The 26,268-nt window shown below is 43.5% G+C and overlaps 1 protein-coding gene across 2 annotated transcripts in view; it reads left to right on the plus strand.

Moving 5' to 3' along the window:
- ptprua (protein tyrosine phosphatase receptor type Ua) overlaps positions 1-26,268 on the plus strand; it is a 270,473-nt gene that overhangs the window by 60,091 nt on the left and 184,114 nt on the right. For both annotated transcript variants that reach the window (XM_080485679.1, XM_080485680.1), the window contains exon 2: positions 15,074-15,202. In XM_080485679.1, coding sequence (XP_080341805.1) covers positions 15,074-15,202 — 129 coding nt within the window. The remainder of the gene's footprint in view (positions 1-15,073; positions 15,203-26,268) is intronic.

The following is a 26,268-nucleotide window of genomic DNA, read 5'->3' on the forward strand; positions in this document are numbered from 1 at the left end:
CGTGACTATGTGAACATAGCTAATGTCTTCTCACTTCCATCATTTCCCACTAGAGGCGCCACTGTTGTCACCCATAGTTTGGGTAAGTTGTTATACTGAGACCTCGTTTAAACAACAATATTTTCAGGTAAAAACGGACAACTTTCATTATGTTTTGGCGGCCCGGCATCACGACAGTGATGATCGGTGGCAATGGAAATGCAACTTCTTAAAAATGACTTCCAAGGTGGAACTTTAAAAAAGTTGCTCCGACTCTGTCACCGTGGAAACGGTGTAAAACTTTTCTGAAACGCTGCTACTGCACATTTGCCCCATGGCCGTATAAATATCCATTTTAAACCTGAAGGACAATAACGATGTTTGCCTCCAGAGTGTCATGACTCCCGGTCCTTATTCTCCTGGGACTTGATAGTTTAATATTTGACAGTCACCGTAATAACAATCAAGTTATATTGGAATTTCGGGACGATTGAGCGCACTGGCATATAAGCCGCGCCAATCAAATTTCAAAAGAAAAAAAAAAAGAAAGGTTGTAGTTACGTGATGAACCTGAATGCATCGCCCATGTATCGGCGGCGTGAAGCTCGCTAACCCGTAAAACCCCATAAATTAGCCGCGTCAATGTTTTAAGCCGCAGGGTTCAAAGTGCGTGAAAAAAGTAGCGGCTTATAGTCCGGAAATTACGGTACGTCCATACGAATGTCCGTGTATTCCCATCGTTAATGTTTTTATCAAAACGTGTGTAAAAGCAGAATATATCTAAAACAATAACGCAGTTTCTGCTGTGTAAAACGAACAACAAATAAAATAAAATTCACTTGAAAAGTCGTGTAAACGAAGCGTGAGCCTCACATTTCAGTTTGTGGAAATCGGAGTTCCTGGTCAGTAGATAAATCTGACTTTCAAGTGGGCCGTGTACTTCCAGAGTTTTGGAGTGACTGCATCGAAGGATCATCTCAGTGTGGAGTAAACTTAAACAGTAAAGTATATATGCGAGTACAAACTGCTGATTCAGCTCTCTGCGGATGTTACCGGATGGTAGCAGTGTTGGAACCTGACAGTTTAGTGGCGGTGGAGGAGAAGTGCAGGAGTGTACTGTCTGGCGGTGTGTCTGTGGGGATCGGTGTGGCAGCGGATGGAGGTTCCGTCTCGATAATGGAGGTCGGGGCCCTGCAGCTACCCGGAGCCCCCCAGGGGGACCAGCCGCCGCCTCCAGATCTCCCAGGACCAGAGCAGAGAAATGAAGCGCGGGCTTGTCGCGTGAATCATCTTATAACTCTGGGCACGTTCACTCTCTTTCCCTGAGTTGATTTTTTATATATATATTTTTTCTTACCCCCTCCTTTTTGGGTACAGTGTGCCCAAATAAATAATGAAAGATGCCCGTTGTTGTGGTTGACCGCCTGCTGAGAACACCAGGCGCTTGGCGCATAACAAATTCCGTGCGAGAAGAAAGCCGGCGATAAATAACCGTCTCAATCAGCCGCGCACGCTGCGGAGTTGTTTCTTCATTTGTGGATTCACGTGACGGAGTCCGGTCCGCTCGGAGCCACTGTGAGCCGAGCGTGTGTGTGTGTGTGTTTTTTTTTCTTCTACCATTTGATTACATGGAAAATAGACATCAGAGCCCGACGGGCGATTCGTTGTTGTGACATCATGTATTCATGCATCGCGTGTGAATCTATGCATACTATTTCCATAAATGCAAACGACATCCAGCACATAGACGCAGGGTATTTTTCAAGTGGATTCTCACTGCTCTTCTACTATTCCTAAGTTATTCTTTTAACCTCATTGCTGGGTCAACATTCGACCCCCAACTTTGTGAGCCACAAGCCAATTTCTAAAAATTCACAACATTAGTTTTAGCATATTTTAACTACCTGTCAATTGAAACCACCCCAAGTTACTTTATCACTGAGTCCACTTATATATATCAAATGCACACATTTCGATTTCAAATTAGACGCATTCAATTTGTGTAAATAGAAAAAAATCAGTTACTGTAGTTCTGTCCCACTGTTGAATTTGACTCTATGTTGTTTATTACGTCAGATTTTATTAACCAAAAAGGGGAAAATGATGACGTTGTAGAGTTAAAGCTGCCACAAAGCTTCTAGCTGGTCACATGTTATTGTGCAAAAATAGATTTTACAGTTTCACAATAGAGCCAACAAGTAAGTAGCACTAGTTTGACATGGCACGTACAGAGACATTCGTATGGACAAATGATGAAGTTGGATTGTTGATACGGTGACTGTCATAATAAATCTACCAAGTCCGAGGAGAATATGGATTATTATTATTATTATTTTTGCCCTATTGCGCGTAGATTAAATAATACATTCAGTTTCCAGTGTGGCCTCCCAGTTTCTTCTACAATCATCGCATTTTTTGGAAAGACCATTGAGAATAGGGTCTAATGGTAAAGTTGTGAAGACGGTCATCATTTTCAATAAAGATTCATCAAAATCCAGTCCTCAAATAATGCATTTAGGTCACTGCTCAAATGAATATTCATCTGTTGCAGGGGACAAAAAAGGCTTGAATCAACCACTTGAAGCCGTTTTTTTTTTTTTTTTTTAAACATGAAGTGTCTCCTCTGGCACTCAAAATTAAATTTTCATATCCAACAGTAGCTGAGTGTCATTTTCCTCCCTTTTCTCCCTCAGCGAAGAGGACCAGTGCTGTAATGCAGGTGAAAAAGAAATAGTAAAAAAAAGAAATAGCAACCCTCCGTCTCTTTAATTAGCGCGATTCGAGCCTCATCGGACAAGGTCTGTTTTTATTCATCAAGCTCCATTCACTGGGCCCTCTCCTCATGACATCCACAACAATAGCATTAACGGGCTAGGCCGCCGCGCTGCGTTGCAGCGGCGGCTCCAGATTGCGGGAGATGGAGCTCCGTAATTGATGTCCCTGTGGAGGGTTGTGGGAGTGTGGGGAGGGAGATTAAATGAGGAATGAAAGGCGAGAGCTTGGCCTAATGAAAAGTATCTGCTTTGTCCAGAGCGAACCCCCCCACCTCCACCGAGTCTAAATAAACTGCGGGGCCGAGTTTACGGGGAGTTTCTGCGCTGACGGACGGGGGTGAGGTGGACCTCTTGAGCTGGAACGTTTCCTCTCTCTGATGGTGTCTATTCTTCTCCCTCTCTGATGGTGGGGTATCTTGCCGGCACTCGGCCCACTTCATCGGTGCTGGGGGGGGGGGGCGTCGCTTCAGGTCACGCTGACGCTTCGGGAACAAAACGGTGCGGTCGGTTATGCTTCTTACTCTCTCTGATGGTGGGGAATTTAGTCAAATCCAAGGTACATTAGGTAATCATTGACCTCCGTCAACCTTTAACGTGAGCCGTGGAAACTCCTTTCCCCGACTCTGCTGCAAAGCGAGTGTATCAACAACCCCATCAGCTTGGTGTTCCACAGCCGTATAGGTCCATTCATTACCTTTGTGAAGTTTTCCAGTTGTTCAGGAAAGGCTTCAGCCACTGGGACCTTTTTTTTTTCTTTTTTTCTTTGTTGTGTCTTGCGGTTAGCGACATGAACCATCACGGACCAGTAATGAAACAATTTAACACAACACCATTTGCCCCCCAGTGCCAATCTCTCCATCCACTCGCAGCCCAGTGAGAACAGAGCGGCGTGCAGTTTACAAGGAAATTAGATTTTTGTCATTTGTCGATTTCGGTGTTTTCTAGCAACTTTGGCCGAACGTGGAGGCAAGGTGAAACAAGAAGGTACAAACCGGTTAAGGTGGTTAAAGGAATATTATTTAGAAATGTTTACAACTGAGAAAGTGTGAAAGATTTAAACTTCAGACTTGGATAATGAATCCAAAAGAATAAAAAGGAATTATCATATTTTCCACTTTTTACGTCTTATTTATGAAAATTTTGCAGTACAAACCAACTGGGACCACGAGATGTCAAAGTATAATTGTATACATTACTGTCTTTGACAAGCTCAACATCGGCAAAAAGAACGAGACAGAAAAAATGTATGTCGTCATGCAATAATGGAAATTTAACCAACGTTCTTCTGTTTATTGTGTCATTTTTCCAGATTACAGACACCTGAAAAACTCAATAATTATGGCTTTTGCTCTTTAAGCCAGTGTTTAACAGAATAATATGTAAACATGATTTACAAAAAACGTTTGCTGATGGAATGATGGATACATAAATGTGGTGATGGACACTCTGGAAATCTTCTAACATGAATATAGTTGAGTAATCCTGGCGGCCTACTTCCATTGTATTTTCACTGTTTATTTACATTTGGATTGTCTGAAAAATGCCTTCCATTGTTAAACGAATTCTAAAGTGCAAATTTTCTTAACAATCTGGTCTCCTTTATAGTGTAAACAGGGAAAACACAACTTTTCTGAAACATGCAGTGCTCCACAGGTGCTCTAGCGTTCCTGCACATGTGCAATTAGATTTGTGAGAACAAGTCTTGTGAAATTTGTGTACATTTACTGCACCATCATCTGCATACTTGGATTTCTTTCATATAAGGAAGGAAAGTTGAACGTATCATATGATTATATCTTACTGTTCTCATTTGACATGCTAACTACAGCGTTGATGTAGCGATGCTGTTCTAGTCGATCATGTGAAAGGCCTCAGTTTGCTCAGAAAATATATCTTCCATTAAGACCCTGTGTTAATAAGAAGCTATGGAGCTAAAGAAGCTTCAGAGCTATGGAAGCTACGGAAGCTATGGAGCTAAAGAAGCTACGGAAGCTACGGAAGCTATGAAGCTACGGAAGCTATAGAAGCTACGGAAGCTATGGAGCTAAAGAAGCTACGGAAGCTACAGAAGCTACGGAAGCTATGGAGCTAAAGAAGCTACGGAAGCTACAGAAGCTACGGAAGCTATGAAGCTACGGAAGCTATAGAAGCTACGGAAGCTATGGAGCTGAAGAAGCTACGGAAGCTACAGAAGCTACGGAAGCTATGGAGCTAAAGAAGCTACAGAAGCTACAGAAGCTATGGAGCTAAAGAAGCTACGGAAGCTACGGAAGCTATGGCGCTAAAGAAGCTACGGAAGCTACGGAGCTACGGAAGCTCGCGGGAGCAAAAAGTGCGCCATAGCAAGAGAAGAAAATACAACAAATTTCTTATTTTTCAAATCGTCCGCAACTAAAAGCTCAAAATAATATAAAAAAAAATCGATCTATTGCCCCGGTCTAGTTCAACATCAAATCGGAGTTGCATAGAAATCATTGAAATACCGTGAGGTGAATCTTGTGGAGCGGACGAGTGCGATAAGAGACACATCGTGAGTGTGCTCACAGTGAAAAAAAGAAATGACAGTATAGGTGACGCAGCCCCGTCTTCAACGAGGTGGTTATGTCGGGTGGCAGAGCCGCACGCCGCAGTCCTGTGATGTTCTAACTCAATGACTCGGGGCAGATGCATAAATGTATGTACCGCTAAACACAATTTATCCACACTAAGGCTTGTTTTGTTTTGTTTTTTACTCTGATTCTTTCATCAGAATAATGGAACCATGTTCATTGATGTTTCCATTTGAATAACAGGCAGCAGTAAATCAGGAAGGACACACCCCTTAATCACCCATTTGCATATCAAAACTCACGTCTTTCTCCTCCATTCTTTTCATCTGTCAGCGGAAAGAAAGGCCAAAAAAAAAAAAAGCCCATTTAGCTGTTTAGTAGAGGTTCTCTTTGAGCGTCGGCGTGACGGCACAGCAAGCCAGAAGCCACCTATAAAATGTGTGTAATCATTAATTCATCATATAGACGTGTGAAGCCTAATTGGCCGTGATGTTTCAGGGCTCGTCAGTAAACACAAATAGGTTCACGTTTTAACATTCACAGCGTATGAGCACAACAGAAATATGGACAAGAAACATATTTTAGATATAAAAAAAACTAACAAAAAAGACAAGATGACAACCTGACATCTGTTTACTGATTGCTTTATATTTCCAAAATGCTCTTTGTATTTGTAAATTGAATGACAATATGCAGCATTTGAACTTTGTAATTTGACAGCAGCCTCTTTATGCAGATGAGCCTATGGAGCACTGAGAGAAGTTCGAGGTCCTAAAAGTTTTTCTCCCAAGAGTTTTAATACAATTTTTACAACAGCGTTTGACAAGATTATTTGAAAATAACAGTGACGCAAATGTCACTTACAGCTTTATTGCTTGGAGCGCTTATCAGGTGGGTAGCGAAGTTTGATTTAGCTCAATGAAGTTCTTTTATAATATCGTAACAGATTAAGTATATTTTCATATTTTCATCAGAAAAGTCAAATATTGAGTGTTAGCTTTGAAACTGTCACTCACATCGACGAATAGGGAGGAAATCAAATAGTATAAGCAGTGAAAAGGCAACAGACCATAAGTAGATGGTATAACTCCGGAGACATTAAGACACAGAAGAGTTGGAGCAGTACTTCTTGTGTTTGTCCTGGACAAATGAAGAATCAGTCGGGCCCTTTCTCCAGATCCAGGCCCTGTTTGCGCCTCAGTGTGATTGTCATTGTGTTTTGGGTGTCCAGTTTACACGACAACAGTACTCGGAGCCACCGAATCACAACTTTTTGAAAATGACTTCCAAGGTGGAACTTTCTGGACCATGACTCCCAGTCCATGTTCTCATGGGATTTGGTAGTTTTGTTTTGACAGTCACCGTAATAACAATTGGTTGAACATGCTAACTCAATCTTTTCCAGTGTTTCTGTGTAAACAGACATCGGAAACTTTTCTGAAATGAAAAGGCAAAAATTATGTTGTTTTTTTTTACTCAATATGTTGTGTAAACGGGGCCTTAGACTTTGACGTCGCTCATTCAACTCGAGTGACATTCATTGTCGCAAAGCCTCAGTGATAATTATTATCGATCAATTGCTATCGTCAGGATTCAGAATGACATTGTTCAGCCTTTTCTCATGAGTTTCCTGTAATTCTATTCCAAAACAAAGAAGAGCACGCATTTCTGAATCTGCTTGTCACAAATTTGTTTCCTGCAAAAAGCTGAACTACATAAATAGAATCACAAAACTGAATGCTTGTTTGAAGCTGTAGTTTCAATATGCCTTTGTATTGTGCGCGGTAATCACGCCACAGTGTAGTGTTGATTGACCTGTGGTGACACTAGTGTTCCAAAAGCACACTGCAATGCGCCACAGAAATCGGGGGGGGGGGTTAAAAATTAAGCATTTGTTTTTGGATCAGCTTTATGAATGTTTAGTCATTAAGATACTGCTCGCTGAGTTTCCTCAACCTCGGGCGTGCAGAGAATTACTTCTGGTGGTAAAATTGAATGTAAATCAATTTTTTTTTTTTTGTTTGTTTACAATAAATCTCCTGAGGCCTGCTTTAATGCGGAGTACATACCGCATGAGGCGGTTGTGCCTATGCATCATTTATAACACCCAGCCCCCCCCCCCGGTGTCTCGGCTTCAGTCCTGGTTAGTGTGATGGTGGTGGAAGTGGCGCTTTACGTTGAAAACTCCCAGAGATTCTATGGCGAGATAAAATAAATAAATTAGAAAATCACATTTTATGTATCGTTGTCAATCAAAAAGCTTCATCAGCCAAAACTCTGCAGCCTCCCACGAGGAGGCTGTTTTTTTTTTTTTTTTTTTTTTTAATACACCGTCATTCTCTGGTCTCTTACTTCTTCTACATCCATCTTCCTCTGGTGCGCTGCCTCCGGTCCTCTTTGGTCGGCACGGCCTCTGAAAATGCGTCGGTTGTTATTAATGGCCTACGAAGAAGTGGTGTTGGGAAGACTCTTGGTCTCGCGCTATTGATGAGCGGTGCAGCCAACCCCCCCCCCCCCCCCCCCCCCCCCCCCCCCCCCCCCCCCCCCCCCCCCCACGCCCCCACCTGCTTCACCCACCGTAAGTAAACTTGTCAGCTCTGATGCATTGCCTGCACACGCTCAAATGCAAATCACGTGGCCCCGGCGCTTTATCTTCAACCAAACAAGAGAAGCGGGAGAAACATCCAGGGTACCGAGTCCCAGTAGAACCGCCGTATCTGAGAGCCTCTGATTAAGGGAGCGCTAACAGAATGCCGCCGCCGCCATTACCGCTGCCGGTGACACAATATGAGGCTGTTTGCTTGAGGAATTATCTTTAATGCAACAGGAAATGAGCTTAAGGGTTGCATTTTCAACACAGGGTGATATTTTTGGTCGGCTTCAAGTACGACTTTCAGAAAAAAAAAAAAAAAATGTAAAGAAAGATTAGTGACAAGAATAGCAGTTCCATGTCTGGATGCAAAATCAACTCTGAAGTAGAAATAAAAAAACATTTGCACTTAGGGATATTAAAAAGGATATTTCCGAAGTTTGAAGGCATCTTTAGAGTTGAGGTTACACGATTTACGATTGGCAATCCGATCGTATATTGACGAGCCCGTCTTATATTGAAACGATGAACTGTTTTTTTTTTTTTCTTGGCAATGTTACAAGGCTTAGCAGTAAATGTGTTGTTAATCCCCGACTTAAAGCCGGTGTGTTTTGGAAACTTCCCAGAAGTGGCTTGGTCTATTTTTGGAACAAACTAAGTCAAGCAACATGAAGGTGATGGAATCAGGCAGGAAGTTCCCACAGACAAGTTAAGGGAACCGGCATGAACTGATGAAGCTCGGAGAAACAACGAAACGTCTTCTAAGACACACAACCAGGTCAAGTTCACCTATTTTATTCGAGAGTGGTCGTCTCTCTGAAGGCTGTCGGTTCCATTCCCCATCTCTTCTCTCAATGCGTCCTAGACACTGAACACCCCAAACTGCTCCCAATGGATGGACTGAGCACTTCGCACGGCGTGTGTGGATGTGATTAACAGTGGAGAAGCGACATGTAGATGAAATCCGTTTACCATGTCACCATAAAAGCCACAGCCAATCTGTACATGTCCATTGTGAAAAGTCTTTCGGATTCCACCTCCATTGTTTAAATTCTACCTGCTGGTGATTGGCTTGAAGTCAGAGGAAGAAAAGCACAATAATAGATTACAAATGACCAAAAATGATCTAATTATCAAAGTCTCTTTAGATTCCGGAGAGAATTGTGTCGTGCTTATGATGGCAGTGGTACGCTGCGGCCACTGACGTAAAGGACCCCTAATGTTACTGTGATCTGCCCCCCGACCCCGATTGAGTATTAAGAATTCCCCACGGTGGCGACTGGTTCTCCTGAAAAAGAAATCGCTCCGTGGAGTGCTTCAGGCTCTCAGATTGGCGGCCGTCCAGCTCGTTGGGATTTCAGTCATCAGGAATCCGTCACTGTTCTGAACCGTTCCGCATTATCGTCTTGTAAGAGTAATTGCAAGCGAGTGTCCTTGTTAAATCTGTGTATGGAAGATTTAGGCCCATCGCAGTGCCGCGCTGGTGCCGTGTGATCATTAAAAACCCATTCGCACTCCAGAATTCTTTGATTACTTGTGCGTTTTATACTGTACAGCCTTGTAGAAGAAGACTGGTTTTGCACCGATCCTCTTGTTCTACAAGCTCTTGCGCGCTGTGTGATTTGTCCTCATTAATCCCGCCCCTTCTTTGGCTTTGCTCTTCCTTTCTCCTTCTGTTCGAAGGGCTCTTCACCCAGCCCACGTCCTCCAGTCTCACCCCCCCCTCTAATTTATGTGTCCCTCTCCAGGATAAATGCTGTGTAAGAGGCTTGTGTTTTCCTCGCGCTCCATCACAAACGTATTTATGATGTGCCTGCTGTGCGGGCTATTAGTCAGGGTTGTGGTTGCTCGCCGTGGAAACCGAGCTATGCCGGGGCGGTCGTGCTCCGGGTCCATCGCGGAAGCACTTGGGGCAGATCTGCTCCTTCAGCCATTTATCTCCCTCCTGGGCCTCCTCTGCTGCCTCGCAGCGTCTCTGTGCACCGGAGGTATGCTCTTACTGCTACAATCCTCTCGACTTTGACCCAACTGGTAATAGAATTCAATTAACACCTTCTACGGAGGCTCGGGTTTTAAACCAAACATCTGGCGGCGAAATTAAACAATCTCCTCCAGCAAGGCGGGGAGAAAACCTTTCCAGGTGGAGGAGTTAAAGTATCTGCTAGGTTAGGAGGGATGGAGAGATCAGCCACTGATCGGAACAAGTGCAAAGTGTTCAGGAGGTGCTTGGGGAAAACCTGCTAACCTCATGGAAATCCCAAAAATGAAAGAAATGGTGGGTTAAGTCAGACAAAAGAACCTCAGCGATGTTTATTGGCCCCATGATGGATGATAGTCTTTGGTCAAAGATGGACCAATAGCCAATTCTGAGCTGGAGGAAGTTGACCTTGTCTGCTTTCCATGTTGTCGTAGCAATGGACCGTAGGCCATGTTTGATTGACGTCGGAAGAAGGAAACAGATTGTGGACTATTATACCTATTGATATCTGTCTTCATCATCCACTTGGCAACAGTTTGTTATTTCTTTGTTGAGCGGACACACAGAAATACAACCGTACCACAAAAAGCAAAGTTTATCCACACTTTTAATATGAGCGTGATAACGTTTAAGACAATCCAATTTTTGCCGAAGTTAAAGTGAATTTACTTTGCACATTTTTCGCCAAGATAATTGCTCTGCCAAAGTGTTTCTGCTGAATATAAAATTCAACATTAATGTCGCGTAAGAAAACATGGCAAAACAGCATTTTCTTCTGGCACAAACACTTTGGCAGAGCACCGGATGAAACTCCTCGACCGAGAGAGAACAAACATCGCAGGTGTGTTAAGTCTCTTTGACAGTGAGATAATTAAAGTCGGCGAGAGAAAATAAAAAAAGATGCAAATTCAGAGGTTTACTCCTGAATGCATTTTACAGAATCAGCGCTCACTTCATGTTATAAAGAGTCTCTTTAGTTATGAGGCATGACCATGAAACTGTTTTTCATTCTTTCAGGATTTAATCTCATGAGGCTAAGAAATGGAATATTTGCACACTGATGGGGAGTTGATGTTTAGCAGCTACACCTGCCTCTGGAAGGTTTGTATCACAGTGGCCAAATGATGTAAACTCTGAAGATGTACCAGGTTTTTGGTGTCATTTACTCACACTGATTCCCCATTAGTGACCGTGGGTCTGTGCGTCAAAATCAAATTTAATAGTTTTTATTTTTAGCGGTAAATGGGCGGAGCCAGTCAGAATTGGGTCCCTAAGGCCCCGTTTACACGACAACATTTTGAAGTGAAAATGGAAAACTTTGATGGCATTTTAGGTTTCCGTTTACATGACAACCGTGCTTGTTGCCACTGAAAGTGCAACTTTTTGAAAACGGCTCCGTCTTTGGGAAACGCACCTTGTCTGAATACTGAATACTACGCATGCAGGCCATGGCCGTTGTTTTTCTGCACATGTACGAGTCGAGGTATTATAACTGCACAGATATTGTTCACCGCAGATGGATTAGAAGATTCAATGTAATTTTGGAGGTGTCCAGTTTATTCTGCCTCAATTTGTCTATAGATCCTGCTGATGTTTGATTGCGCGGTTTGAGGATGACAACAACCTGCCACTGATGTAGGGTAGAATATAGTTGTTGGAGAAGGGGAGAAAAAAAGTCTCCCAGATTTCTGCTCAGTCATGGGGAAGCCTCTGAAACGGTATTTAAACCATCACTGAATGCTGTATTAATGAGAATTTTTGCTGCCTCTTGCAGGCTTTGCCGGATGCTTAGTGAAATCCTGCTCATCCGGCACCGGGATGAATTCCTCTGATCAGCAGTCTCATATAAAATTAGTCGAAAGAAAAACATTTCACGGCTCGCTAATGCCATAGCTGACGAAACATTGCGAACGATTCAGGGCGGCGAAGCGCCGGCCTTGGAAATTGACTGATTTGACGATTTATCGTTTGTTTTTAAAGGCTCGCAATAATTACAAGGCAGGTATGAGCCCGTCTGATGTGGAAAAACTAGATTTTTTTTCACATTTTCTACCTTTATGGAGGGTAAAGACAAAGAGCTTCCAATCTGTTGAGACAAGAGGACAAGCCAAGCGCAGATAACACATTCCAGGCGCAGTATCTCGCGACAAGCCCGGATCTTGTTTGGCAAATTACCTTTCCTACCTTTCAAGGAGAAGGGCGTTTTGTTTCGGGGGCACTTATCTATTTGTTCTGCTTTCGAGAAACCCGTCAGCTGTGACAGCGGCTCACTGAAGTCGTCTCGAGGGGCGCCCGGCGGTCCACAGGCCTCCTCGTCTCCCATCCGCACAATCGCCTTTTGATGAGCAATTAGCATTCTCCGAGCTATGTTCGCTAACTCATTAGCATGTGGAAGTTTAGAGACGCACCGGTCCCTCGTTGGCCGGATTCCCCCGATGCCGCCGCGAAACGCAAATAATTCATTCCCGCAAGTCGTTATGCCTCCCGCCCGTGTGACATTGACAGATTCATTACAATTTTATTTGTTTTTAAAGAAACATCTCGACAGCACAGGCACACGCACGTCTGAAGAAGCACACATCAGTGAGAATTCAGCTTTTCTAATTACACGGGCTCGCCCTCCCGCTGCCGAAGACACCCGGTTTTGGGAGCAGGGAGGGGGGGAGAAGGCGTTATAAAGCCAAAGGAGGCTTGGAAAGATGCGTTTTAATGAGGGGAATCAGTGGAACGTGTCTGATGGTGACATTTCTTCCTGGAGCTGGAGGGCTCTCCATGAAAAGCAAGGCCTTCGCCACGGGCCTCGCTCTCCTCCACTCAGCCTCCTCTCATCCTCAGATAACTGGGCACGCCGCGACACAACAAGCAGCCCCTCACACAGGAGGCAATTAAAAACTCTGATCTGCTTACGCGCCAGGAAACGCTGGCTTGGCTGCAGGCGGCGGGGGTCGAGGTCCGTTGTGGTGATGGCGGCGGCGGCGGCGGCGGCTGATAATTGTTTGTCAGCAGGAACAGTTAAAGCAGCAGTCCGGAAATAGAAGTCTTGGTAATTTACTGCAGCATACGATGTTTTCTTCATACTCCAAACTTCCACGTTGCTAAAGAAAACAGATGGAGCTTCACGACAAAAGACAGAAACGGCGACATGGGGAAAGTAGACCAAACAGGATACTATTGAGCAGAGTTGGCGACAAGTCAGAGCGCCTCTTTAACGCCGACAGCGCCGCTGCCAAGGCTTTAATACGATCTGTTAGTGAAGAGGGTCCTGGGACTGGAGCGGCTCGGCGTTAGATAGGCCTGTCTTCCGATCCGGGGCCAGACTGAGCAATGGGTAGTTCAGTGGATCGGTGACAGGCCCCCACGCTATGCTGTATGTCTTATAAATGAGCAGCCCGCCTGCATACCGCCCCATTATTCCTCAGCTTACCCTCTGGCAGCAGGTCCCACACTGTTCTCCGGGCGGCTGGAGCTGTACAAATCACGCTTTGTTTGTAACCTGAGGAGGCTTGTTTTGGTCTGCGGAAGCGCGGGTCAAAATAATCCTGCTTGCATGGGATTCCACCACACAGGGCTGCATGATCGCTGTGTCTCGGGTTGTGTTTTCGGAGAGCCAGAACTGGAAAAGAAACAGGGCCAAACAGGTTGGAAATGGAATAGATTGATACTATTGACGCATCGATACTGATGTATTGGGCACCAGAGCAAAATACAGACTGCTGTTCTAACTATAAGGCCATTTTTTTCAAATACAAGGATGGGTTGCACTGTGTCACAGCTTGTGAAAAGATGATTTCCATTTTCACATGGATCTATCATGGCTTCAAATTTAAACCCAGGCTAAAAAGCAGGTTGTACAACCAACCTATATAGCCATTTATAACACCAGTAATCTTCATTTGTAGTGATGGGAGTACAAGTTTCATCCAATGGTTTATAATTGCATATTTTGGAAACACAGTTTTTTGCAATGTCAACACTTTCCAAAATGAACATTTCAAGTCTTTTTTTTTCATTTGAATGTATATTCTTCTATTAGTTAGTCTTTGCATTCAGCACAACTTTGCTGACGTGCAACACGACCAGCGTTGAGATCACTCCTGCTTCTTCACTCCTGAATCAGTCGTGTCTGCACAGGTTTTCTGAGACGGACCCCTTGAAATGCTTTTGCAGAAAAATCCCATTTCCCGTCGGAAATCACTGTTTGTGTTCAAACCTACGAGAATGCAGCAGTATCTGAGATTAGTGGCCAATTAATGGGAGGACACGCGTGTTTTCCTTCGAGTGAATTCATCAGCGAGTCCACCCACCGACACACGTTCGATGATTGATTCTCTCTATTTCCTCTGTTTTCACAGGTATAACGCTGCGATGTGAATCCTACAGGATACACAGGCAGCTCTTTGATGGGGAAAAAGAGGTTTTGACTGATTCTTTCCTGTAGTTTTGAACAAACAATGAGGCTCACAAACCAAAACAAGTGTAGAAAGTCATTTTTCTCCGGGTATCATTGGAAAGTACTCGAATGAGCACCAGTGGATGGTCACAAATTGTTCCTCAAAAGACCTTGCTATTCATTTTCAGATTTTCTAAAGTGCACCGGTGTTTTCCGCCCAATTAAACAAGAATACACCATGTTAGTTTAACAAGAGAAAGAGAAAAATAAAACCCGGGTGGCTTTAAAAGCGTGTGGTTAGAGCGATAATGGCAGAATTGTGAATGTGACCATTAGACGGTGGACGGGGTTGGGTCACCTTCACAGGCTGAGAGCCGGGGCTGTTGTTGTCCTCCCATCAGCGGAAGAACCCCCTTCGCTCCTCTGGCGCTGCCGCCTATTATTTCTGTCTATCTGGGCGACCCTGTGGCTGTGGTGTCATTTTCTCACCACAGGGCTAATTGCACCAAATGGCGGCAGGTTGGGAGGGGAACGAATGAGACGGGCAGTCCGTGCTGACCGCCCGCTGCCAAGCATTAGCTGTAATTTAGTTGGTCGCCACGAAGAGTCTGTGGGCGATTTGATGCATGGAGGCATTTATAGTAAGTCTGTGGTCGAAGAACCGAACAATATAATAAGCCTTGACTAATTTCCTTCCGTTAGCATGTTAGCGGAGGCGCAGCACGAGCTGAAAGTTTGGTCCTTTTTTTTTTTAATTTTATTTTTTTATTACGACGCCTTGTAAGTAGTTTTGCTCTTTCGTTTCTCTTGTAGCTGGCTGCACCTTTGACGAGGACTCGGATCCGGGCTTGTGCGAATACCGACAAGGTCAAGAGGACGACTTCGACTGGCAGCTGATCAGGACCTACAACTGGCCACACCCGACGCCCGATCTACTGCGAGGTAGGCTGGAGCCACGGGTTACAGTGGTGGATGCTCCAATACCACGTTCAGCATGTAGCATCGCTGCTGCGCCCTGAAACACTTATACTGTACAGCATGTGGCATCACCACTTAACAATCGAAGGGCTTCGCCCAGAAGCAGGTTTGACTTATTTGAATCTCGACTCCTGCTGATAATTACTGTGAAAAGTGTTTTATTGAAGGATTTCTGATCTGTTTGTGAAACTGAATTTGAAGCGTTGGGGAGTTTCCACAGAGCTCCAGGTGGGGAAACATATTGCATTCTGAATTTCCCCTACAACTTATGAGAGAAAATATATTGTAAATATATAATAACTTAATGTGAATAAAGTATTATTATTATTATTATTATTATTATTATTATTATTATTATTATTATTATTATTATTATTATTATTATTATTTTTATCATCACCCAAAGTACAGCCCACCCTGTGTGCTTGCTTATTTATTTATTTATTTATTTACAGCTTTTCCTGACATTATTTTGGGGTGGTGTATTTTTTTTAGCCTATCAATTTGAATTGACGTATTGATTCCTTCTTGCGGCAGCAGGCCTGATCAGAGCTTAGCGGAGCTGTTTCGTTCTTCATAATAACTCCTGACCGCTGGTATGAAGCAGACACTCAGTTTTTGAAGCTCCCCCTTTAAGGCAATAATCTTGTTTCTGCACTGGCACAAAATCCATCTTCACACTGAGCGGAGCTCTCATGTCTGGGCCACTGACCACAGATCATAACACAGCTGTGTGTGTGTGTGTGTGTGTGTGTGTGTGTGTGTGTGTGTGTGTGTGTGTGAGTGTGTGTGTGTGTGTGTGTGTGTGTGTGTGCGCGGCTCCCTCCGTTGGACTGTGCTCGCGTTGGACGTCTCTCATGTGTGAAAAGCAACAGGTGGAAACCAACATCTGCTCCAAGCAGACTTTTCCAAGCGCCGTAATGGGTGTCATATTGTCTTTGTAGCAAATATTCAGTGTGATGAGTTTGGAAAAAAAATTAAGTCTCTTCTGTGAGCAGAGGGAAAACAGCATGTTGTTGTTTTCTGTCTTTTGAACATGTGTACAGTAGCATGTGGAAGGACGTCTGTCAGATTTATACGCACAGAGAGCCTGTTTAAACGACCGTGTCGGGACGCTCGCAGCCACTGCAGACGCCAACTCTTGCGCAACAAATTGAAGTAAAATCGCTAAATAAATCCAGTGAAACTTTATAAAAACAGAATAAGAATGTGACTCAGCTGGACTCTGGGTTTTGACTGACGGCAGGAGGCGATCGAAACGCGCAGCAACGTCCGTCAGATTTGCAAACTGCCCTTAAACCGATAAATCGGCGCTTCATAAACCAACTGAGATCTTTTAAAAATTAACAAGCAAGGCCTGTCACCGGCGGCTCCGCTCATCCATTTTAATACCTGCTATTCCGGAGCATTGATGTCCTTGACGCTTCATTATTGGAGTGTAAAGTTGCGAGGCAGCGTCTCCGACGGTCCAGACGCCGCCGCCGCCCCGACCAGGTTCGGGTTCATTATATCACAATAAAAAAGTGATTTATTTTAACAGTCCCAGCTTGATAGTACACATAAAAGAAAACAGGAGTTGATAAAAAAAAAAAAAACGTTGGCTTGCTCATCCTCGTCTCTTTGGGTGATTACTTCTCCGAGCATATGGAGCAGCAGCGAGAGGCGTGACCTCACGATGCTTTGAGGGCGTTTTTCTAACGTTTGCCCCAGTTTCTCTTCACGGCTTACCAAGCCTTGCTGGCAGAGGGTGAGGTACATGTGGACCTGCAGACAGTCACCTTCTCATAACAGTTTCGGGTTCACAGCTTTTCATTTAGCACTTTGATATTTTCGTGAAAAAGAAGGCGGCGGGAAACCGGGCCAGTGAAACTTTAGCTTCATTATGGAAACGCCTCAAGGAGATGGATTGCTATTTATGTGGATGTTACACACGCTGGATATTTTTGAATAAGATGTGCTCGAAATGATGCAAAGCAAACAGGAAACAAGAGGAATGACAGTCGTCCACCCAGGGGTCTGCTTCACTTAGAGCTCGTTCACGCTGAAGGGAAATGAGACCCAATTCAGATTTTTTTGATTTTTCCACATGCGACTGCTTCGTCATTAACGTGTGACTGACGTCACTGATAAACGCCGGAGGAAGTGGCCCCGCCAGAATAAAAGCTGTGCTCTCTTTTTTTTCATCATTCTCCTTCTTCTGTCCCTCCTCATGTTGTCAAGATTCTGTCGGCTCGTATTTAACAACCACTTGAAAATGGATCTACATGCTGACCAGGGTTGCCAAATATGGCGGGTATCCCCCAATTGGGCAGCCAAAGTTTTGTACCTTTTAACTTTATTTCCTGCATCTGTGTGTTTATGGCGTGTTCTTTATTACACGTATGTCAGTTGTAGGGTTTTAACATGATTTCTATGTAGGCTGAGATTTGGGCTGGATTTTATTGACGTGTGTGGGTTTTACCTTGTTTGGGCGGGAACTAGAGCGGGGCGATTGGCCTATAAAAAAATCTATGATTTGAAAACGGCAGACGTCAGATATATTGTCAAAAGTGCAACTTTATGGCTGTGATTGTTCTCAGCGTTAAAATGCAAATAAACAATCCAAAAATAAAACGTAAATGAGGCTCCGTCTTTAAACAAATTCAAGCTTGAGCCCAGGTTTAAGCAAAAGGCCAACAGCAGTGAGGGAAACCCACAAGGAACGGTAGAATGGAATGTGAAAAATGCAGAAAAACAAGCAAATATAATTACAAATTCGATAAATGGATTAAATGGATTTTTTTGTCATATCTGGCAACCCTGGTGCTGACCGACGTAGCGTCCATATTTAGTTCTCTCAATAGCGTCTCCTGCGCCCTGGCGCCCGAAACGGTCGGTTTGATTGCGTTTACACGGCAGTTCGATTTGAAATGGAACAGGAATGATCTCGCAGAGAAATCGGATCCCAGCAGCAAATGGTGATCGAGCATCAACACCTGCAGTGTGAACGGAGCCGAAGATCTTGTTCAAAGTCTGCTAAATCTTATGCCAAATGTTCATACATTGGATTTTGCGTTCATCATTGTTGTCTCAGAAGACATAAGAACTTTATTCCAGATGATCCAGGAGTTTCCCAAAACGGCTCCTGACAAAACCTTCACTCGGATTTAATCTGTCTTCTCCAAAACTAAAGAAAGGTTTGACGAGAGAACCTTGTGTAGGTCTTATATAATCTGCCGACATGCAAATGCAAACGCAAACATGGCAACGGTGCTCGTAGCGACTTTTTGAAAACGCTTCATCTCCATGGAAACGGGGTAATACGCAACTCATCGACCTTCAGCAGAGGCTTCATGCTGTGACTGTACCGAGGAATTCTCATTATTGGCATTTATCTGATTACCGCTCCTGACATTTTAATAACAAAGACACACACACACACACACACACACACACACACACACACACACACACACACACACACACACACACACACACACACACACACACACACACACGCACACACGCTCGCACACAAACTTCAGTAAGCCACGGCCACTATACTAATGGAAGAGGAAATATCACCAAGGGAACAGATACACGAAGCGACGACACCAAGAAAAAGGTTTACCGGGTTTTAATAATCCAGAATATCGTCAATCCACAGACTTGCATAGTGTTTGGAGATATTTCACCACCTCCACCAGAATTGGAGTTATAAACAGGGGTTTTTTTCTGGTACAAAGCACAACACAGAAGGACCCAGCAGTCTACTATAAAGCAGACGTGCCGCTGCTTTTATGTGCTGTGTTGTTTCTCCCACCGGTTCATTATGGGAGCTCTGTGAATGTTCCCAAGAAAATAATGACACGTTTAATGAAAACAAATTTCCTGCAAAAACTGACGGGGATTGTTTGTGCGGCGTTGTTGTCGAATTGCCAGAGGGGGGAAACGTTGGAGTTCAAACCCTCAAATCTGCGCTCATTTCGTCGTGGTCCGGGCGGGATAATGGTAGTGGCGTCTGAACAGGCACGCTTCACAGACAAACAAGAACGGCAATAATGTTGGGTTTTCAAAAGTTACATGTGTTTGGCCAAGTTAATGAGAAAAGGAGCATTTTTACCAACAATGAACAACAACATCAAAACGGTTTTCAGGGTTTTTAAAAGTGTCAGCTTGTTGCATCACCGTGGACGTACGATAAATACAGATTTAAGTTAAACGGGAAAACTGGCTGAAGTTCTCATCTTCTCCTACACGGACATTCTAATGGACAAGACCACCAAGTTGGATTGTTGTTACGGGTGGCCGTCAAAATAAAACTATTGTTAACTGTTATGTTGAAACCACCTGTTTTATTAAACAAAACAGTCAATTAATTTAACTTTTTAAATTCTACTGGTCTGGCCCCACATCAAACTACATTTTATCTCTTGGCTTTTATAAACTGATTGCTCCTCTTGTTTTAGTTTTTATTTCTTCTTACCGCTCATTTTCTTTTTAGTATTTTGTTGCTATTAATGACATTGTGGTTTTAATGTAAAGCACTTTGTATCGCAGTTTTCTAAACTGCTATACAAATGAACAACATTCTTCTTCTTCTTCTTGTTATTATTCTTGTTATTATTGTTGTTGTTGTTTAGTTCAAATCGGACCGTATACGCCCCCTAGATAAAAAAATTGTTTCAAACCTCCAATCTAGATGTAGCTAACCTATCAAAGCCCATCTCCTCCGACTGGTGCCCGTCCTTTCACCTCTCCGAGCGCGGCGGCGCATTTCTAAAACCTTTCAAGAGATCCATTTTCTATTGGATTTCGCCTCCTGCCTCACTTTTGATTAAGAGTGCGAGCAGCAAACCTTGACCGCTGCTCAACAGAGAAAAAAAACATAAAATAAAATGAATATTTGTGCTCGGCCATGCAGCCGGAAAAGGCGAAGCCGAGGGTGGCTGCTGGATTTGTTGCCTTCGGGAAGCTGTGAACTTCATCACCTCGTGCGAGGTGTTTGGCAAATAAACAGACTTTTTAAGGGTTTGTCTTGGTATCTAAAGTCGGGCCGGGCGGCTGTTCTGTACGGACTGGGATCTGTTTCCAAATGTAGAGCGAATAATTGTGACCTCTTCCTGTGTTTTGGATGCCTTTACACCTTCGCTGGGAGCCATTCGGCTGGTGGAGTGTCACCCAGAATGACCCTTTGGTGAGGAGAAGGAGGCTCGGAGGCGCAGCGGAGCTCCAGAGGATCAAACTCAACCTGATAACGTGTGAATAATGTTGTTTATTGTGAGTCGACTCTATAAAAGCCGCAAAAACCTGTAATATATGTTGATATTACCAACAGCAGCATGATTTACAAGGCGATTTATAATGCGAATTAACAATATAAGTATTGTTATCCAACACTCTTAACTGGATATGGAAACTACCGTAGTTCCTAGACTAAGTTGCATCTGTCAAAAATCACAAGTTTCTCACATTTTTAATCAAAATTGTGCTGTATATATATATTTTTTTGTTTTTGGTGGCAATTTTCTTGCCTGTTTAGTCAAATACGGTAGTTTTGGAGTTTTGTTGTGGTACTTTAGCAGCATTCTGTTGTCATACAGTGACATCTAGTGGTCTAACATGGTATGTTGTATGTACGTATATGCACAGCATGATATATTTGTCGCTTCCTAATATAAGTTGCTAATATTACCAGCTGAGCAACTAAAAAAAAAAGCAAACACTGCAACTCATAATAAGGTAAATAGACACAGAAGACCTATTTGTGGATTTTCTAGTGGGGCAGTGTTTATTCGTGCTTTATTTTTACAACTTGATTTATATTCACATTTACACCACATTAGTGTTAAACAATGGCAAGAAGGTAAAACATACTGTGAGCATACTCCCGGGCCTCGTTTACACAAAACTTTCAAGCGAAATCGAAAACATTTTTGAAAATTTTGGAAAATGGCCCTTGAGGTGGAACTGTTTGAAAACAACTCTTTTCTGAAATGCTGCTGCTGCACAACACGGCCATAGTGAGTAGTTTTTCTGCACATGCTCAGTAGATGGACATTAACAAAGTTTCCTCCGTGGTGTCACGGCTCTCTTTCCATATTCTCCTGAGACTTTGAACTTTTATTTTGATAGTCACCGCAATGACAATCCAACTTGGTGGTCTGTCCAAGCCCATTGTTCTCTGTGTGTGTGTGATTTCATTACAAAAACAAAGCACCCACGAGCGGCCCCACATGAAAGCCACATCGTTTTCTGCGTTTCTGCTGTTTCCATTTAAGCAAAGTTTTCAAAACGTTTCCGTATGAACGTGAAACTTTTCTGAAACACACGAAAACGATGGTTTTCACTTGAAACAGGCGAGGCTTTGGTTTATCTGTGAAACAAATCTACTCTTCCGCTGTCATTTATGTTAGAGGGAAGGAACTTTTTCAAGTACGAAGATGTACAAAACAAGCTGTTTGGCTTAGGAACTGCAGCGTTGTGATTGTGTGAATGCTGAAGTCATTCACACATCTTGGCATACATTTAAAGTCTTATACACTTGTAATAAATTTATACATTTGTGACAAATTATTTTGTGCAATAGATTTGTATTGGTAGAACTTGTATTTATCTATTTATAAATTTATACTGTCACTTTGTAAAATATTTTGTTTTTAATCGTTCACTATATTGTCACTATTTCATATTTTTTATGTTTTTTTTATTGTTATTTATTTATTGAATTTGTTTTAATGTGGACCACAACAGAAATAAGTCTTATTTATGACTTTCTTATGTCATCCTCTGGTTTTATACATTTCCTCAAAAAGATTAATATATATTTGTGTGTTTTATTTTGTATGCACATGTAGAAAATCCGAAAAATTCATTCATTCAGTCTGAGGCTCCGTTTACACCATGACGTTTCTCAGTGAATACGCGTCGTCAAAAAAATTCTAAATCAGACCAAACAAAGAAGTGTTTGATTCTTTCAGCTGGTTTCTGCTGAAAAGCAGAAACTGCGACGTTACCACGTAGGACTTTCTGCCTCCGGTATCTGCAGGAAGCGCCGCGGCTGATGCAAGAAAACTCAAGACGAGATCAGGCGGGTTAAAAGGAAGACGTGTAACGATTCCTCTCTCCCGATCCGCGGTGAAATCTGCCTCGTCTCGTCGGCGATCGCAACAGCCGGCCAATCTTTCATTTGAAGCCGGCGCAAACGGCGGTGGATGTCAGAACGGACTGGCGGACGCGTACGTGCTCGACGTGCGCTCCCGTTGATTTGTGCCTGACAGTCTCATTACGGTGGACCCGCTTCCAATCATCACCCTTTGTGACAGCCTGTTTAAATTCACCGCACATCAACACAGGGGGTCCCATCCAATCTGCACTTTACATATGTTTACTCCAATGAGGGTCTCTTCTTCTTCTTCTTCTTCTTCTTTCTTTTTTTTCTTCCCCCCTATATCTGGAAATGTCTCGCATCTGAAGCGAGACGCTCTTACATAAAAAAGCTGGTTATTGGTTAAAGTCTTGGCAATTTGTCGGGATCTCGTAACTCGTGTTTCGGGCACGCCCCCCCCCCCTCCGGAGGCGGTGGTCAAAGCGCAGGTCGTTGCTGATTAAACTTCCGGCAGCTTCTCGTCTCTTTCTCATCCATTAGAGAAGGTCGATTTCATGCAGGATGAGTGAGACGCCCCCATTCACTCGCTGCACATCAGTGTGAAGCCCCCGTTATCAGAGGAACCTGCTGGGAGCACACTGACGGAGGCCATGCATTAACCATCCACGGCGTATGGTTAATGCATGGCCTCTATAAGAACTCCTTCAGGAAGGCGAAGAGCTGCGGTTATGCAAACAAAAGTTTGAGAAAATTCTTTTTGACCCATTTCAGGCTCGTTATTCAGTTTTGGTCATTTCCCTGGTACAGACCGAACAATCCCATGTGAAACGGGGTTAAAATGGCTGATTCGACCAGCAGAAAATGGAAGCTCTGTGCCAGTTATACAGGTTATCTAAACGCCTACGTATTACAGGTTATGTTTGGTGTCTCTGTACTCACCTGTTACGCCATTGTTATGGACTGTAGTTCAGCTTTCAAGTGTATTTTTCCCCGACACTACAGCGCCGTGTAAGACAGCGGAGGAGAATCGATTTGCTGTCAAGTCGTACCGACAGTCTGTTCCCGTGGAAATTCATCTCTACCTGCTCATCAGGAGCGTGAGGTCGGTGTTTGTCGGTTGCGTTTTTTTTTTTTTTTTAAAGCGTCTCGTCCACGCGGGCATCAGATCTTATACCCCTTCGGGATATATGGAAGGTCAGACGCTCGCCGGTCGGCCGTGGCGAGCTCGCGCCTTACCTCGACTTTTTTCCAAGAGCTTTAAATTCTATTCAGAGACGCTAAAGAGACGGCAATTGAGACAACAACTTAGTTTATTGGGCACCGGCAGCTCGATACTATTGATCGGCGCCCACCAGCCAGTGGAATACCAATGGCATGAAACATTGCAGCTAAAAAGGAACATGTTACGCCCTTCAGCTTTGCAGTTTAGGTTTTTTTTTTTTTCTCCCTTTCTTTCTTCCCCCATGGTAGCCCCTCTTCTGGATCTCTCGCTCAGCTTGTCATCATTATAATGCAGGAGGTGAGATGCCAAGGCTCAGTGTCAGGAGCTGTGTGGGAAAAGAGACATGATTGGTGTGCATGATAGATGGGCTTTGTCTTGTTTTAATAATAGAATTGAACTTCTTTCTCCCACCTTTTATCAAAGAAAGGTCCCCGATGGGTATTTTATTTGTGTTCAATTAAATTGAAAACATTGAGGGAGCCTGATAAGAAAAACAGTGAAGAGTTAGAAACATTAAACATTCGCCTCCGGACGCCCAACATATAACTATAAATAGAGTCGTATACTGCAGTATTCTAATCAGTACAATGTTTCTGTACTTTCTAAGTAGTAACAGGTACGCGCTCAAGGCATTTTTGAAGAGATTCTGGAGACGTCGTTCCGTGTAACTCAAGGAGTTCTTTCCCAGCACTCAAAAGCCATCTTGGATTTTATCGTCTGCCAATGGATGTTGTTGTGGGGAAATCATTTATTGTGTATACAGAAAGATGTTTTGCTGTTTTTCTTTTGTGTTATTTATGAGACTTATCTCTGATCACCATCTCAACCATCATAAGACTCCCTATGTCTTTGCAAATGTTGATACTCGGGCTAGTTTGTCGTCATTTGAGGTCTAATCTTACCCGGTCTGAGATGCTGACTCTGCAACCTTTATGGCCAGAAGAGCCGTTTTCTCGAGTTCTTTTAAAAAAAACTTTAAAAGTTACAATTTATATATATTTTATTACATTTTTTTGCTGTGGTAATTTTTATTGTTGTTTTTTCTACAGATTTTCTTTCTTTCTTTCTTTCTTTCTTTCTTTCTTTCTTTCTTTCTTTCTTTCTTTCTTTCTTTCTTTCTTTCTTTCTTTCTTTCTTTCTTTCTTTCTTTCTTTCCGTCTGTCTGTCTGTCTGTCTGTCTGTCTGTCTGTCTGTCTGTCTTTCTTTTTCTCTTCTCGTCCTCAAAGCTATGGCTGACTTAGCCGTTTGACCTAATTTAGCTGTTTTTAGCCCGGAGATCAGACCAGGGATGAAAATCAGTATAAAATGCAAATAAACGTTAAAAGAAAAATGTGTGCGGCCTCAAAGAAGAGCGGATGAAATCAGCTGCTCATTAGCCGGTCGCCGTAACGCCGGCGATCCCCGCTCACCTAATCACCTCATTTTGTCGGGGCGATCATCTTCAGCCTAGAGAAAGTCTGGACACGCCTGTAAATCAAAGTCCAACACGCCCCGCTGCTCCACACGGAGAGAGGCCCGAGTGGAAAATGAGGATAATGGCCCTGCCGTGGAGAAAACCATTAATTGAGCGCTGGCATTGTGGCAGACGGTTCAATAGTTATATATCAGCTCTCCAAACACACAGAGGAGAAGGCGCGTCCACAGCCACTTTGACGTCGAATAGATGATGTCTTCAGACGCCCGCCGCTTCAGACCGATTCAAAATGCAAATACCAAAAGTCACTCAGTTAATGAGAGCTCTGGCTCAGCAGGAACACCAAACGCCGTGGCGACACCGTTCCAGGTCAGTGGAAAGAAAAAAATGAATTAAAAAATCAAGTTTCGCTAAGCGGACTTCTGACGCCCCCCTACCCCACCCTTAACGCGACGCTCGTCTCCACCCTCTGCCCTCTCGCCTCTTCCCGCTCTCGGGGGTTTTCTCCTCCACACTGCTGCCTTTGATGATCCAGGGTGGCGGGTAGAAAAATAAATAAATAACTGAATAACTAGGAGAGACAGAATGACTCTTTGCATTTAAATGGCGCATTAACAGGGAGCTGGTTTTTTCTTGATCCTCTTGACTTACTCGAATTCATCAGTCTGATGAATGCTGCTGCGGAGGTACAGTGAGAAGTGTTGGCGAACGCTCCGAGCGGCCGTGATTCGTCTTGTCGCCTTTTATATTCTTTGCCCGGCTTCGGTTGACAAATCCCGCCTGTTTGCCGGTGGGTCAACACGTGTGAACATTTGGTGAATTTGAAGTCTCATCAACAGGCGTCGACTGAATTCCACAGCTTATGTTTAACTGTAAAATGTAACGTCACTTCCGTTGAGTCAAAAGCTTCAAACTGTGAGAAAAAGCTGTCATCGTCATGGTAACAAGTGAAAAACGAATGCTCATTTGCAGCTTTCATGCATGTTTTTTTGCGTATTTACCCCTGTAATGATCTCTTCTCAGCTGCAATCTCATTCTTGTTCTGTGTCTGCTGCTCCAAACCAAACCAAAACGCAACGTTTTGACAACGGCTCCCAAGGTGGAACTTTTAGAAAACGCTCCGTCTCGGTGGAAAACGCAACCTTTCTGAAAGGATGCTGCTGCGCCTGCGCCCCGCGGCCGGAGTAAATCGTTCTCCTGCACCTGTGAGAGTAGATGTTTATGTGTCATTGTTTTCATAATTATATTACTAAAATGACCAACAGCACCGACTCATGGCCTTATATGAAAGCTGCATCATGTTCAGT

The sequence above is a fragment of the Lipophrys pholis genome (genome assembly GCF_963383615.2).
Source record: "Lipophrys pholis genome assembly, chromosome: 17".
Taxonomy (NCBI): Eukaryota; Metazoa; Chordata; class Actinopteri; order Blenniiformes; family Blenniidae; genus Lipophrys; species Lipophrys pholis.